At 41.3% G+C, this 15,959-nt stretch overlaps 1 protein-coding gene across 1 annotated transcript; it reads right to left on the bottom strand.

Moving 5' to 3' along the window:
* Nucleotides 1-1,491: 1,491 nt before the first annotated feature.
* On the bottom strand, nucleotides 1,492-3,662 carry LOC147897627 (increased DNA methylation 1-like). The gene has a single exon (XM_087380706.1). It carries the CDS (start codon nucleotides 3,545-3,547, stop codon nucleotides 1,913-1,915), a length of 1,635 nt encoding a protein of 544 aa, XP_087236832.1. The 5' UTR covers nucleotides 3,548-3,662; the 3' UTR covers nucleotides 1,492-1,912.
* Nucleotides 3,663-15,959: the final 12,297 nt, after the last annotated feature.

Raw genomic sequence — 15,959 nt, 5'->3', positions numbered from 1 at the left:
TTGCTAAAACAGCGTTGGCGGATACCGGATGACCTTATCTAATGTCTGATCCCCTCCTAGCAAAACAGATTGGCTTTTGGTGAAACAGATTAGTGTCTCAAGTCTGTTGATCGCCTCATTTCCTTTACATGAGAGGCGTTGAGCATGCAACCATGCAGCGTTCAATTACTGCCATATCCAGTGGGTGCACCCAGTTTTCCCGTTTGCTGCTAATTTACTTCTGTGTTAGCTGAGCTCCGTGGCGATTCGTGTAGATTGGGTTGCTGTAAAAATAAGATTCTGCAAGACTGCCGAGGGCTATAAAACGCCTGAGTTGTAATTCGGACATAAATGAAATGTGTAGGCTGTGTTGGGGAATTGAGAATCCAAAATAAGCGTTCCATTTATCTGCTAGCAAGAGGGCACTGTTAGAAATTAGTTATCCCATACGCAGGGTTGAGTCTAATTTAGGAGGCTACCTGGAATCCTAAACCGGGAAAAGAAGGGTATTTCTAATCTCTGTCAGGTAGTGCATCAATGGCTAGCAATGCTGGAAACATCCTCTAGCAGGAAGGGTGAAGAAGACGCCCTCCAGAATCACTAGGACTGTTCATCCAATAAGCTTCCACTACCATTTCCTGTTATGCTAAAACAGGGCGGTCAAACGTGGATAGAAGTTAGAACTGATGTAAGAACGCAGCCACGAATTGGGGGAGAAGAGACCCTATGATCTGCTAGAGCATTCAAATCGGTTTTGGGTTCAGCAATGGCTCGCAAAATATTCTGCAGGGTGCCTTCGGATGGATGGCAACACTGCACTTTGCTGGCTTCACACTGCCTGCAAGTTTCTAATTTCAAAATAGCGTCGAGTGAGTATCGAGATCTGTGCACGAGAAACACCTTCCGATCCTTGTTTTTTAATTCAAATTTGAACACTGAACTAAACCCAATAAGTATTACACCTCCTGAAAATCGCAAGCCTAGTAACCTGCAGAGCACCGAGTTCTGTGCATATGAAGCAGCTTCCAAAATCCTACTCGATTTTGAATTCAAATTCAGAGCATGGACCCAAGTAATACAATGCGCAGTTTGCAATAAATTTTTTTCGTGCAGAAGCTCCAGGAGAATAAGACCACACTCGTCTAAAGCATAGAGTAAATATTTGTACTTTGCAAATCTCGTCGCCTTTCCAAGGAGATAAAAGGTTTAACACAATGACAATTAACAGACTGAATACAAAACCATGTCTAAATAGCAATCACTGCCAATTGATTCAGACACACCTAGCAAAACAAGGTGGGCACTGGGAAGAAGAATAGATTCCGTTGATTTGGACCAAATTTAGTGAGTGCCAGTAGAAAGAAGACATAACACAGTCTGCTTTACCCTTTCCAAGACCCTTTCAGCCGACCTATTATTCAGAACAGAAATATGTGCTTTTCGGTGATACTAAGTCAAAAAGATGTAACAATTTCCCGCGTAGCTTTGGACGAGACAACACAAGATGGAATGCGCTAGCCACTCATTTATATTAGACAGTCTGCATTACACATTTTATAAAGGATTTCCTTCACCTTAGCACGAAATCCATTACAAGAATCCTTCAGATTAACAGGAAATCCATTACCAGAGGTCCTCCCTCCCCAAGATCTCCAAAAACTGGTCATTGCTATTTATAAGTTGGGAGTTGAGATGGTGAGGGGTGTAATAGATATAAGTATGTACGCAATTAAGCTGGGTCCGTATCAAAGGACCTTCTCAACCGACAAGCAAAGCATGAAGTGCACCAGCACGAAACAACCCGACATCAAAAAATTGCTTCCTTTCAGGTTCTGCTGAAGAAAAAATGCAGTTACATGTCCACTGTAAGACATTTGTGCTACACAGGAGATCAGCTACACTGTACAGCTTCTTCACATGTACAGCTTCTCCATCAATTGCAGCTGATAGGATACGAACTGAAAGCCGTAGCCTTCTTATTGCTGGAAGCATTCTTTGAGGGATTAGTCTGTCGCACCTTGAACCGGAAATTCGCAGTGTGGAATTTCACACATGACAACTGAGATCCTCCATTGCCACTCATTCCAACCTTGCCTAAGGATTGTTCTTTCACTTGCAGGAGCTTGGAGGTTAACAAATTTTTGTAAAGCAGTGTAGTTCCAGGAAAGGACATCACATTTAATTTAGACACTTGCTTCCGCTCCGAAAGATTCATACATCTGAAGCCAAAGGCACCAGTCCAAGTCTCTAGCAGCTCAGGAACCGACGGTAGAATCATTCTGTTCACCCCTACTCCTCGGAGCATCTTTTCGAGCGACACCATCAACTGCCGACACATGCCTTGCTGCCGATATTGATATCGAGTACCAATAAAAGGCATCTCCGCAAGTGCAGACCCATGAATCCTTACGGATGCAACAGAAATCACTTGATCCCCTCTAGCTAGAATCATCGTATAGAAAGCACTGCAATCCAACCGTCTGTACTTCGACTTCCGATTGAAGGTAGTCTGGCTAAGCACATCTGTCTTTGTTTCGTAATCCACAATAGGATCAAAGCATTCTTGCAGCACATCAAGTGCCCTAGAAAGTTTACTTTCATATTCTGGGATGGCTTTTTTGGCCACAGATGTTCTACCTTCATATTCATGAGAGGAGGATCTGAGCAGCATCCAGAAAAAACCGTTCTCCAAAGGGTTTACAACGCCGACAAGTCGTCGGACTTTCCTGAAGATGTCCTTACAGTGTTGACCGCAAAACCAGTAGCCTTCCTCTTCATGGGAGCTATCAGCCCTAACGCAATGTTGATGGTAATAGACATCGCACTGGCGGCAACAGAGCATTGCTCTTCCGGCTTCTTCACCGAGACCGTTGCCTCCACAGTGGCCACATCTACATCTGGAACAGTACCAGTCCCCTTCAGGAATGCAATCGAAATCGAGGCACTCAGCGTGAAAGGCAGAAGGGCAACTGTCGCACAACATCAATTTGCCTCCATCTCCACAAACTTGGCAAACGTCGTCGTTGTTATCCACTGCGTCCGGCTGTTTTGAGGTCCGCGAGGAGTCATCGGCCTCAACATCCATCTGGCACTCCGTGTCGGACGTTCCATCCTGTGAAACGATTTCCGTCCTTGCCTGACTCTGGCAATTTTCGCTCCGCGAACCCTTGCTGGCACTTGGATAACCGGCCTCCTCGGCCTCCATCTGGCAGTTGGTGATGGACCGTCCGTCCCGCAAAAACATATTGGCACTTGGCCGATGAAGATTGCTCCCCGCATGGACTTCAAACTTCGAAAGCCGGAAAACCTTCCGGCAGCAATTGCAGAGGACGCCGTCACGAGTGATCTGGCCCTCCTTCATGACGGAGCCATCCTTCTTGCGGAGGTAACGAACGGGCTCGGAGGGGGCGACGATTCGGAGGTCGATGAGGCGGGAGAAGATGGAGCAACCCTTGGAGTCGGAGGAGGGAGGAGGGGGGGGGGGAGGGGGGGGGTGACGTTTTTTGATGCGGAGGTCAGAGAGGAAAGGGGGGGGGGATTTACGTTTCTGAGATTTTTTGGCAGCCATGGGGGGATGAAAGAGGAGAGGAAGGGGCAGATCAAGGGGAGGAGGAGGGGAAGGATGCTCACCAAGAAGAAGAAGAAGAAGAAGCGACGGAAAGCTTGGAGAAGACGCAGCTTCAGAAAACGCAGAACAAAAACGAAGAAGATGATGAAGATGAACAAGAAGACGACATACAAAGGCCCTTTAATTCTATATTACTCCCCTAATCCTACTTCTTAAGCCTCTAATCTTGTTTATTATAATAACCCCGTCTAAACCTGCCCTCGTCAACCGCCGCCTGCCGCGTTTTGAATCGCGCTGACTTCAACTTTTGAACTTTGACTCCCTATTTAACCCTGGTTAAGTTATTGTCCACTTCAGGGTTCTTATCATAATCCTAACCCTTCCTTTTGTACCCCTTGACCACGTTCTCCCCTCTTGGAAAATTCGTACCCCTTTGCCTTTCCATAATTCAAATTTTCCTTAGATTCCCACACCCTTCCTCCTCCTCCCTTCCTTCATCATATGGAATGTCTCTTCTTTTTTCCCTCCTTGCTTTTTAAAAATCTGTAGTTATATAATGTTCTCTGCCTTTTGGCTAACATCATCTGTAGTATTGCTTTTGTCTTCCTTCTTAACTATGAACGTTATACTGCACATTATCTTAGCCAAAAGGCCGAGAACATTTGAACATTATATCACTGTTCATGTTTTGGCTTAACCTTCCTTCCAACCAATGATTTAATACATCAATCATTTTTCCTAGCACCAGAAATTAACAAATCTACATAGAGGCAACTCTGGCGCCTCCCTGACCTGGTTGCTCGCATTTGATTCCCTTGGGAAGAACCCTACTGCCTACCAATGTACGCCACGAGCAATGTGCCCCTCATAGATGGCCATCTATATGTGTGTGCGTGCGCACGCACGCGTAAGAGAGAGAGTGGGAGCCCAACAGATTATATCGAGGGATATGCATTTCCTTCCCATCTTTGCTTGTCTTCCATTGCATGTGCATTAATGAAACACCGCTTGCGGCCACTAAGATTAGGATCATGTTATTTATGTAAGAGATGCAACCTACATTCATCAGCTAGATGCCACACTAAAATTCCTCATGTTATTTATGTAATAGATACAACCTATGTTCATCGGCTAGATGCCACACTAAAATTCCTCACAAAATCGAATTATCCTTTCATGAACTAACCTTAATTCGCTGCTACAACATTTTACCACACCTTTAAGGGGCTGACGTCAACATGTCCATTTCATCTCATGTCGACGCCTTCTCTCCTATTTTAAACCTTAAGAATATGCATAAGCCTTGTAATTTTTATTAACTTTCTAGCCCTTCAACACGAACCTATACATTTGATTTCTTTTTAGAGGCTAGTAACTTTTGGAAGAGTGCCCTATTTGAATAAACTACCCATGGAATGCAACACTTCATCCACATGAGGAACACGTTTCCAACATGAACAAACAATCCTAGCTTGCCATTCTTTAAATGCCACCTCATCTTGCCAATCTGTTTATTTCCCACCTCATTGCTTACATAAGTCAAAAGCACTTTCTTGAAACTCTCCTACACTATCAAGTCCCTTTAGTATCATTGACCTTCACATCCATGCCCATTACCACATCCACTTGTCAAATGCACCCAAATCTCACGTGCTACCTACTAAGCTTCTGTATTCGTGCTTAACTGTTAAACTTATTTACTTGCATGAGCTCAAGACTTTATCCACATGGCTCATGACAAGCTTTTTCAAATCTTGAGCCAATGCAATTTGAACACTCTCGTCATCACATGGGGGATTTTAGAACCTCAAAGAAACATTTCACATGCCATAGCGAGAACATGTAACTTTTTTGTCCTTTTAATCTAGCTTCCTAGTAAAGGTAGGTAGTTCATCTCCAAGTAAATACCACCTTGCAAAACCAAGGGAAATTCCTTTGGTAGAACATCTCCATCAACAAGGAGTGCTCTTGTCTAAAAAACTACCCTCAACTGAAGATACCATTAAAAGAAGTCAAAGACCCAATAAAGGGAGAGGTAATCTACCAACAAGATCCCAAGGACCAACTTAACTTCTAAGCTACAACATAAAAGCAATTAAATTTACATTGATCATCTAAACCTCTAGTGAAAATAGAGTGATATTACTAAAAGTCTTTATGTGGGTGACCCCCAAAGCATATAAAATTGGCATGTATATCAAGAATAATCTCCTCAAAGAACATTTATAGCCCAAAGAAAGCCATTTAAGCCAAGAAAGATCTACGTTTTCAACCTCCACATTTTTCCTTTAAATTATGAGACTATTATAAGCATTAAACAAAAACAAATATTAGGGCGGGGGGAAGGATGAGTCTACCTCAAAATTTTTATCACTTTGAAAAAACTCTTTTGGTTCATCACTTTCAATGAATAAGCCTATAGACTAACACTTATTTCTTTAATTTTGGACTTGTCAATGTATAAATTCATTTTTATAGATACTTTTGGACTAGTTTATGGATAAAATTTAAGGAAAAACTCACTCTTCAAAACACAGATAAGAACATAAAAACAAGCACTTTTTTAGAGTGTTTTGAAGGAAATAAAATCAAAATTATAAAAACGTAACACAGATAAGCTACACCAAACGATAAGAAACAGTAGCAAATAAAACTAAAATTATGAAAATTAACGTAACTTCTTACATAGACTGGTGCACGATCCCAATTCATTTTTGTACTTAGATTTCTATTGAAAAAATCTACTTTATGAAAATATCCTTCCAAAACCAAAAGATGACACTATCCTTTTGAAATAAAGAGTTTATTTACTTACACTATCATTTTGAACTAATAATGAAAAAACTAAGAAATGTAATTCTTACATTACTCTATATTGCAAAAATCCTAGTATAAATTTATATTTTTAAGTATCCTCATTTAAAAGTTTAACTTTTCCTTAACTTATTAATAACTTCAATAAATAAAAATCATTTAAATCCATGGATAAACTATACGTGTGTGTGTGTGTGTACGTACATATATATATATGTTTAAGGTCCATGCATGAGATTAATTCAGCATGAGAGTCCTCTAAACGCTACTTAATAATGGTGTTAATAAACACCTTTCAGAGTTTCGGAACTCTAAAATCTCCAAGAGTTAATAACGGTGCCAATAAACACCTTGAGAGAGGGAAAGGGAGAGGGAGAGGGAGGGGAGAAATAATTTTTTTAAAACAAATTTAATTAGATAAGAGAGGGGAGATGGGTGACAAGGAGAAGGGGAAGAGATCGCGCAGCGCAAAGAAATAATATATATATATATATTGGTCGTCGCAGCAGCAGCGCAATCCCTTGGGCACACTATGCTATTGATTGACTTTGAGGTCAAGAGGAGACTTGAAAGGGTGGGGAAGAAATGGAGGGAGAGAGGAGAGGAGAAGGAGAAGAGAGAGAGAAAGAGAGAGAGAGAGAGAGAGAGAGAGAGAGAGAGAGAGAGAGAGAGAGAGAGGGAGGGAGGGAGGGAGGGAGAGACGGGGGGAGAAAGACAAAGGGAGAGAAGGGAGGAGAAAGGAGAGTGAGAGGGAGAGGGAGAGGGGAAGGCGAAGGGGAAGGGGAGTGCAACACGAGGGAGAGGGAGAGGGGAAAGGGAGCACAACACAAGGGAGAGGGAGAGGGAGAGAGGAAGGGAGGGGAACACGATGAGAGGGAGGGTGTGATTGAAACTGAGTTACGAGAGAGGTCCTCAAGGAATTCAAACTTCCTGCTCATTCTCTCCCCCCCATCTCTCTCTCTCTCTCTCTCTCTCTCTCTCTCTCTCTCCTTCCCCCTGGTCAATGGTTGGGGTAGGTGCAGCAGCGATCCTGGCTGTCGAATCTTCCATCTTTCTGAACAGGAATCTGCAGACTGCTGCAAACTAGCAGAATATCTACCACCTATTCAAAAGTGACCGAATAGTTACTATGCATTGTACCATAGGCAGACGCTCGATTCCAAATCGTTGGATGGAATCCCAATCGAAGGGCCATAATTTATCGTGATTATAGGCTGTTAGATCTTGATCTCGGTCGTAGGGTCAAGAAAAGACACTTTTCGATCACCTTCTTGATCTTATGGTGTATGCGCGACAATGCTCGTGTGCCCTTTGATTAGCTTTCTCAACCTACGAACAAAATGTGGTACTGCTTGTGCACCCTCGGATCATCTCTCGCCTCAAATCTAACATCCCATATCAACCCACGTGTCGACCGCGCCTCCCCAAGCCTTTGACGGCCGAAAATCATCAGCGGTCATCCTTTACCGATCGAAAACCAGCTCCATCGGCTCTCGACCTAAAGGCCAATCGTTGGCTATGCCGGTTTCCTCCTGATAAAGGAAGGCCACCGACGATTCCCTACTCCTTCCCCTTCCCCTCCCCCATTCTCCCTCCCCCCCCCTCCCACGTTTCCCCTTTTCTCTTTCTCCTCTTTCCACTGTCCCTCTCCCCCCTTCCCCCCCCTTTCCCCTCCCCCTTCCCCCCATGCCCCCCTTTCCCCCATTCCCCCCTCCCCCCATTCACCTTTCTCCTCTATCCCCTTCCCCTCCCCCATTCCCCCCTTTCCCCCATTCCCCCCTTTCCCCATTCCCCCTTCCTCTCCCTCCATTTCGGCATTCCCCCTTTCCCCTCCTCCCCCTTCCCCTCCCCACCCTTTTTAAACCCCCCCCACTTTTCACCTTCCCCTCCCCCCCCTTTCCTCCTTTACCTCCCCCCCCCCTCCCCCTTCCCCCGCCCCTTTTACCCCCCCCCTCTACCCCTTCACCCCCCCCTTTCCTTCCCCCCTTTCCCTTCCCTCCCTCCCCTCTCCTCACTTTCCCTCCCAATGTGATTGTACTTCCTTCTGTTCCCCTCTCCTCCATTCCATTAATTCCATTTTTTTCTTAACTTTCCAAGGTAAAATTTTAAGGGCGAATATTTACCCAAAGGCGAACCTAGGAGCTTCTCCAAACTCGTTTAGCTAATATTTCAATCTTGAAATTTGATAAATTTGCCTAAAAATTAACATCATTTCCTTATATTGGACCCAAATTTAGCCCTCCAAGTACTCAAATCGATCGGTATAAGCCATCTAGAGTCATCTATATGGTTAGAATTTTCAAATTCCAACTTATAGGAAATGTGTGTAAAGTATCGTGCCCATCAACTATGAGCACATTCGAATGACACACCTCAGATTCTCATAACACGGTGAAAAACGGCGTTTGTGGTGAGTTTGACCATCCAAAGCATATACGATGGGCACAATAATTTACACACGCCTCAACATAGGTTGTATTCACATGTGTAAAGTATCATGCCCATCAAGTATGAGCGCATTCTTATGACACACCTCAGACAGATTCTTTTGGCGGTTGTGTATATCACTTGGTGAAAAACGGGGTTTGTGGCAACATCGACCATCCAAAGCATATCCGATGGGCATGATAATTTTTACATGCATCAAAATATGCAGGATTGATGCCTATACATAGTATCATGTCCATTGGCTATGTGCGTGCTCGCATAACACACCTCAGATCGTGTTTTTTAGCGGCGGTTGTGCATGACACTTAGAATAGGGTTTGTGGCGAGTTTGACCATCCAAACCATATCCGATGGGCATGATACTTGGTATAAGACTCAAAAAAGGTGTAATTGACATGATTGCAAGCTATCATGCCCATCCGGTATGTGTGTACTTGAATAACACACCTCAAATACTATTTTTTGGCGGTTGGGCATAATACTTGATGAAAAATTGGGTTTGTGCAGGCTTTGTCCATCCAAAGCATATCTAATGGGCACGATACTTTGTACGCACCTCTAAATAGGTTGGATTGACGTGTGTGCAAAGTATCGTGCCCATCGAGTATGAGTGCATTTGAACACACACCTCAGATACTATTATTTGGTAATTGTGCATAACACTTGATGAAAAAATGGGGTTTGTGGTGCGTTTGACCATCCAAAGCATATTCGATGGACATGATATTTTTCATGCGCCTCTAATTAGATTAGATTAACACATGTGCAAAGCATCATACCCATCGGGTATGAGAACATTTGAATAATACACCTCAGATACTATTTTTTGGCAGTTGTGCATAACACTTACTGAAAAACGGAGTTTGTGGCACATTTGACCATCCAAAGAAGATCTGATGGGCATGATATTTTGCATGCGACTCAACATAGATTTTATTGATGTGTGGGAAAAGTATCATTCCTAGTAGCCATCTTGAATAGTATACTTTGTCCATTTGAGTCCTTTATCATCAACTTGTGGTGTGTCACCATTTCCATGTGACTCCTCAATGAAATCTCGATTAATTGGATCCCTCTTCTTAATTGCTTTTCCTATTTCAGAAAAGTGAGAATCAAACTCACATTTTCCTTTTAAGGACTCTAGGAAATTGTTTTGGAATTGAGTAGAACACCATTCATCAACAATTGGCATTCCACTTAGGGATTTTGCTACCACATTAAACTTCCCCTTCCGATATGTCAATTGGATATCAAACTCTTGCATTATTTCAGCCCATCTAGCTTTTCATCCTTTAAGCTCTAGTAGCTGATTGCAAATCCACTTAATGCTTTATTAATAAAAATGATCTCAAATTTGTCACCATACAAATAGTGCCTCCATTTCTTCAAAGCATAGACTATAGCAAACAGTTTCTTCTCATATGCCGAGTAATTCGGTTGGGCACAGTCGAGCTTTTTTCTTTCAAGAGCCACTCGTTAACCCTTTTGTAATAGTACTGCCCCAATAGCAAAATGACTAGTGTCTGTTTCAACCACAAATATTCATTGGGATCCACTACCTTAAAGATAGGAGCAAATGCTACAGCCACCTTCAATTTCTTGAAACTATTCTTTTGAGATTCATCCCATATGAATGTACTTCCCTTTCCTGTAAGCTCGTCCATCATTAGAACAACAATTTTAGCATAAACTTGGATTAATCTCCTATAAAATCTAAACAAACCTAAGAATGTTTGCAATTCTTGTAGATTTGGAGAATGTGGCCATTCAATATGGCCCTTACGTTCTCATGATCGATATGAATCCCTTCTTGGGATATAATATGTCCCAAGTACTTTACTTATTTTTGAAAGAAGTCACATTTGAATTCTTTTGCAAAAAGATAATTATCTTTAAGCAATTGGAACACTTTTCTCAAATGCTCCAAATGATTTTCCTTATTTTACTATAGATTAGGATATCATCTAAAAATATTCTAGCAAATTTTCCTAAATATGGTCTCAAGATACTATTCATAAGTGTCATAAAAGTTATTGGAGCATTTATTAAACCAAATGGCATAACTTTGAATTGATAATGACCATACCTAGTACAAAATGACGTCTTAGGGACATCTTCTTCTATAATTTGCATGTGGGGATATCCTAATCTTAGTAAAATATTTGCACCTTGCGATTGATCAAAGAGCTCATCAATGTGAGGCATAGGGTAATAATTTTTTATTGTGATTTTATTTAAGGCTCTGTAATCTATGCAAAAACGCATAGTGCCATGATCTTTTTGCTTTACCTGTAAAACTGGTGATGACCATGGTGAATTACTAGGTTGAATTTGGCCCTTCCTACTAAGGTATTTAATTAATTATCTTTTGACCTCACATTCTTCTATTTGATTGAGTCTATATTCTTTAAATTCAACCATTAAATCCTTAATGAAGATTCATTCTTTTTAATCACATCAATAGAAAATTTATTCTTTTCAGATATAGCAAAAATAAAATCACCAATAAAAGAAACTTCACAAAGGTTTACCTCACAATATTGTTGTTGTAGCATCGAACAAATAAGGGGAGAGTTGGGCACATCATGTTTACTCTGAATCTAGAAGACTCTACCATCTTTATCAAACATAATGGAGTTATTTAAATAACTCCACTATAGCTATGCCCAAGACTATATAACCATTCTCGACCAAGAACAACATCCGTTCGATCGAGATGCATAATTTAGAAATCCAAGGCATCTTGATACCTTGGATATCCACCTCTGCACCATGAATCATGGTGTCCCAACCTTTTTATAACACTACCCTTTGCTAAAGAGACCACATGTTTATGGGCACTTGGACTCTCTGCCAACTTTAATTTAGCTTGAGAAATTATGTGTTCCGTTGTCATTGACCATCACTCTTACTCTTTGCCCCTTAATTTTTCCATGCATCCTCATTAATTATGTGTTGTGCTGTCATCGACCATCACTCTTACTCTTTGCCCCTTAATTATGTGTTGCACTGTCATCGACCATCACTCTTACTCTTTGCCCCTTAATTTTTCCATGCATCCTCATTAAGTCATGAGTACCAAAGGTGGATTGCCACGTTGCCGATGATAGGCAACACATATGGGTGTTGTCCTCATGAAAGACATCTACCTTCGTGTACTTTTCAGTACCATTAAGTGACAACACCTGCATCCCATGTACTTGTTTTTGTGGAGGTTTATTTGAGGCTTTAGCTCTCATCTGTTTATTTTTAGGGTAGTTCCAAGCAGCATGATCTTTGCCTAAACACTTGGAGAAAATATTTTCCTACTTGGCCATTTCATAATCCTCTTTCTTCAAAAGAGGATATTTTTGTGTTTGAGGTTTTCTCAGGTGGTTCCTGAGAAACCTCCTTCTTAAAGTGCTCCTTCTTTTTAAGATTGTTGAACCTAGGAGAAAAACCTACTTGTCTCAAAGTTCCAGGCTTGGATTTCCCCATCGTGTCATCATAGATTTGGGCATATTTAATTGCTTCTTCAAAGGTTTTGGGAGAATTTCTTCTCGCCTCAACCTTATATGTGTCTTTCAAACCTCTCACAAAACCCCTTATCTTTTGGAACTCATTGATTTCCTTCAGCTTAAGGACTGCCTCCCTATAGTTCACTATGTACTAGACTAAAGTGTTCTTACCTATATTACAATTGTCCCAAGCCTCCCAAGCTCTTTTCAACTCATTTTTAGGTAAATACTATTTTAATCAGGCTTGTTCAAATTTGGCCCAATACCTAGTGATCCTATCATTTTCCCTGAGGCTCCATCCAATATTTATAGCCTTATTTTCCAAGGGAAAGACTTGCTTCCATGACTTGATTTTCATTAGGAGCAAAACCTGTTTGTTCCAAACCAAATTTATCCCAATACCTATGGATCCTATCATTTTACATGAGGCTCATCCACCATTTATAGCCTTATTTCCAAGGGAAATACTTGCTTCCACGACTTGATTTTCATTCGGAGCAAAACCTAATTTTCATTAGGAGCAAAGTCTCTTTTAATAAGGCTTGTTCAAATTTAGCCCAATACCTAGGGATCCTATAATTTTCCCTGAGGCTCATCCAACATTTATAGCTTTATTTCCAAGGGAAAGACTCGCTTCCTCGACTTGATTTTCATTAGGAGCAAATGCTATTAGTTCTGAACCAAATTTAGCCACCTAGGGATCCTATCATTTTCCCTAAGGCTCATCCACCATTTATAGGAAAGACTCGCTTCCACGACTTGATTTTCGTTAGGAGCAAAACTTGATTTTCATTAGGAGCAAAACCTGTTTGTTCTGAAGTTCCAAGTTTGGATTTCCCATTGCGTCATCATAGATTTGGGCATATTTAATTGCTTCTTTAAAGGTCTTGGGAGAATTTCTTCTCGCCTCAACCTTTTAGGTGTCGTTCAAACCTCTCACAAAACCCCTTATCTTTTGGAACTCATCGATTTCCTTCAGCTTAAGGACTACTGTGATGCCAAAATTGGATATTTTTTATTTGGCATTGGTAATGTTTTCTTCTATGTTTGATAAGAGTTTGAGTATCAAGTAATAGCTAGGCGGCTCTCACTTATTTCTATTTTCTAAGATATTGTATGGGATTGAGACGATGAGTGGAATGGATCATTGTAAATACCATAGGTATGAATTATAAATACCTTGGTATGGGGTGAGAGTTATTTGTGTATGGGATATTATTTTAGAAAACAGGAAGAGTGAGTCATATAAAAAGATGGGCTCATGTCCATGTGTTCTAATAATATAGCAGAGGCCACATGCCAAGCGTGTGGAAGGCATGTGGAGGAGTGTGGAGTCAAGAGAAATCCTTCTAGAATCCCCATGTGGAATAAGGAGGATGTGGACATATGGAAAAGAGAGGGTCCCTATGGGCTCCATGTGGGGAGACTCTTGACTTTCTCAAAATTTTAAGAGTCTTGAGCATCTTTTGATGGGACACATGGCAAGAGTAGCCAAAAAGGACATGGATGGTGACATACGGGCTTATGTGATTGATGGGGAAAAGAATCTACAGGCAACAATTGTAAATGGGTGAAGGAGTGTGACAAAATCTCTATAGAAGGAGCCCTCCTCTCCCTTGTTCATCATCTCTTCCACCATTAGGCCTCATGTTACTGTAGCTCTAGTCTCCTCAAGCCTGTTCCATGAGCCTTCTCTTCCTCTTGTAGATATTCTCTTATGTAGACTCTTGAGTCCATCTCTCTCTAGTTCATTCTCTCTCTATGAGTAGTCTTGGAGCTTCTGCTCCCTCTTGTACATATGAAACCTCTTCTTCTCCCTTGTGTTTATAGTATTTTGAGTTGCATTGGAGTGGAGTCTCACTCTATTTGGCAATGAAGGTCACTTCAGGTTCTCTCTCTTGAGTGTCCCTTTCCTTTTTCCATTGTTTTCTCTTCCAAAGTGCTCAAAAGTGTTGTCTATTCGGCCACTCATTGCGCATACATGGTTTATCTATTTCCCAAGCCACAAAGGGAGCTCTTCCTTCCCTCCTAGGCAACCTCTATGGGACTTGGATCGTTGATGAAATCTAAGCATGGAGGTAGTATTCTCCCAAGTCGGCACCAGTAGAAGGAGTAGGTGTTTTTCATGACAATTTGACCCCCTATCAGTATTTTGCTCATAATTTTTTGCTCGATGGTCCAATTTGAATGAAACTTATATCAATGCGAAGCTCTATTCAACAAGCATCATCTTATGTCCTTAGTTATTGTATTTGATGTCAAACCAAAAATCTATGACTCTTTGTGTGTGACTATTTCTTTTTCAAATAGGCTTTACCTTCGTCTAGTAAACTGCCCATATCTTTCTGACCGCTTCTCTATTTCTTACAAAACTTATATCAAACCGAAGCCCATTTCAAGGCACATCTTAATATATGTTTGAATATTTGATATCATGTCTCTGTTGACAGTTATGGGTGTATGTGTCTTATGATATTTTGGAGAGTGTTTTGAGGTAATTGTAAAGGTATCTATGAAGGAGGTGCAATGTTTCCTTGGACCTACCCATTTGACCTAATCATCCCCTTCAAACTCTTCAATATATATCGGTTCATGTCATGTTGAGCCGCAAGATCTATGGTGTGGTCTCTTGGTATAAAAGCTTCCTTTTAAAGTCCCTTTCCCAGTGATGAATATCTCTATCACTCAATTCGAAAGCAGTAGGAAGTGAAGAGGTGCGTGAAGTTATTACCCCCAACTTTTGGTGAAGACGCCAAGTATGTTTGGTATTGGATTCATCCCACCTTACTCAATGGTCTTGGGCATACTTGATTGCATGTAATTCCTAGTATAGGCATGTGTTTTCTGATGTGATAAAGAAGATGCCTGGAAGAACTCCATTAGAAGAGATTATAGCCCATTTAAGAGAACTAGAAGATTGTGAAGGTGATGTTCAAGCTATTCGCATGGTCATCATGATCATATCCTTTACGTTTGTACTCTTGAATATGTTGGTGAATCGACAATGCCATTAGTAGGCACAATGATAGATTGGGGATGTTTCATGCACTGGTAGCTTGGTGTGAAGAAGAGTTGAGTCTTTGGGTAGTTTTTGACTATAACAATGGAGTGGTGATTCTCAGTGGGCAGATTTCTTTCCTATGATTGAGATTCTCTATAATAGTTAATCAGTTTAAACCTCTCAGTAAAGAAATTTACTTCCATTGCCATAGGATGAAGGAGTACAATATCTTGAAGCTGTTATGTGCACTTCCAATTGTGAGAAGGGTGATTCTTGAATGCATGTATACACAATGTTTTCATGGTGCTGGTTGGTCACTTATTTTTGAAGATTTTATTGAGGATCACATTGTGGAGGGTTTTCAACAAGTGGTTATGCATAATCAATCGGTCTTGGTATACTAAGCTCTATGGGATCTTGTTTGGGATATTATTTGAATCTTGGTGTTTCCCTTTTGAGTTTCATCATGGTGAAGATTCCAGTGTTTCGAGGGACCCAAGGGGAAGACCTGGAGTCTTATCTTCGAGAATTTGTTCAAGGATGCCAGCTTTTTGGATGGTCCATGAAGGATCAGCAGGCCGCGATTCGGGCCACGATTTTGCCTGATTTTCTTGAAGGTGTAGCCTTGAGTGCCATGAGGCCTTGCTGGACT

Source organism: Dipteris shenzhenensis, chromosome 10, assembly GCF_047967505.1.
Source record: "Dipteris shenzhenensis isolate YYH24624 ecotype China chromosome 10, Dip_SZ_1.0, whole genome shotgun sequence".
NCBI classification, from domain to species: Eukaryota; Viridiplantae; Streptophyta; class Polypodiopsida; order Gleicheniales; family Dipteridaceae; genus Dipteris; species Dipteris shenzhenensis.
The sequence above is the reverse complement of the archived record's forward strand: the minus strand, read 5'-3'. Positions and strand labels throughout refer to the sequence as shown.

What these genes read in the sequence shown, in the direction of transcription:
- LOC147897627 (XM_087380706.1), bottom strand. Translation starts at nt 3,547, where the DNA reads ATGGCTGCCAAAAAATCTCAGAAACGTAAATCCCCCCCCCCTTTCCTC.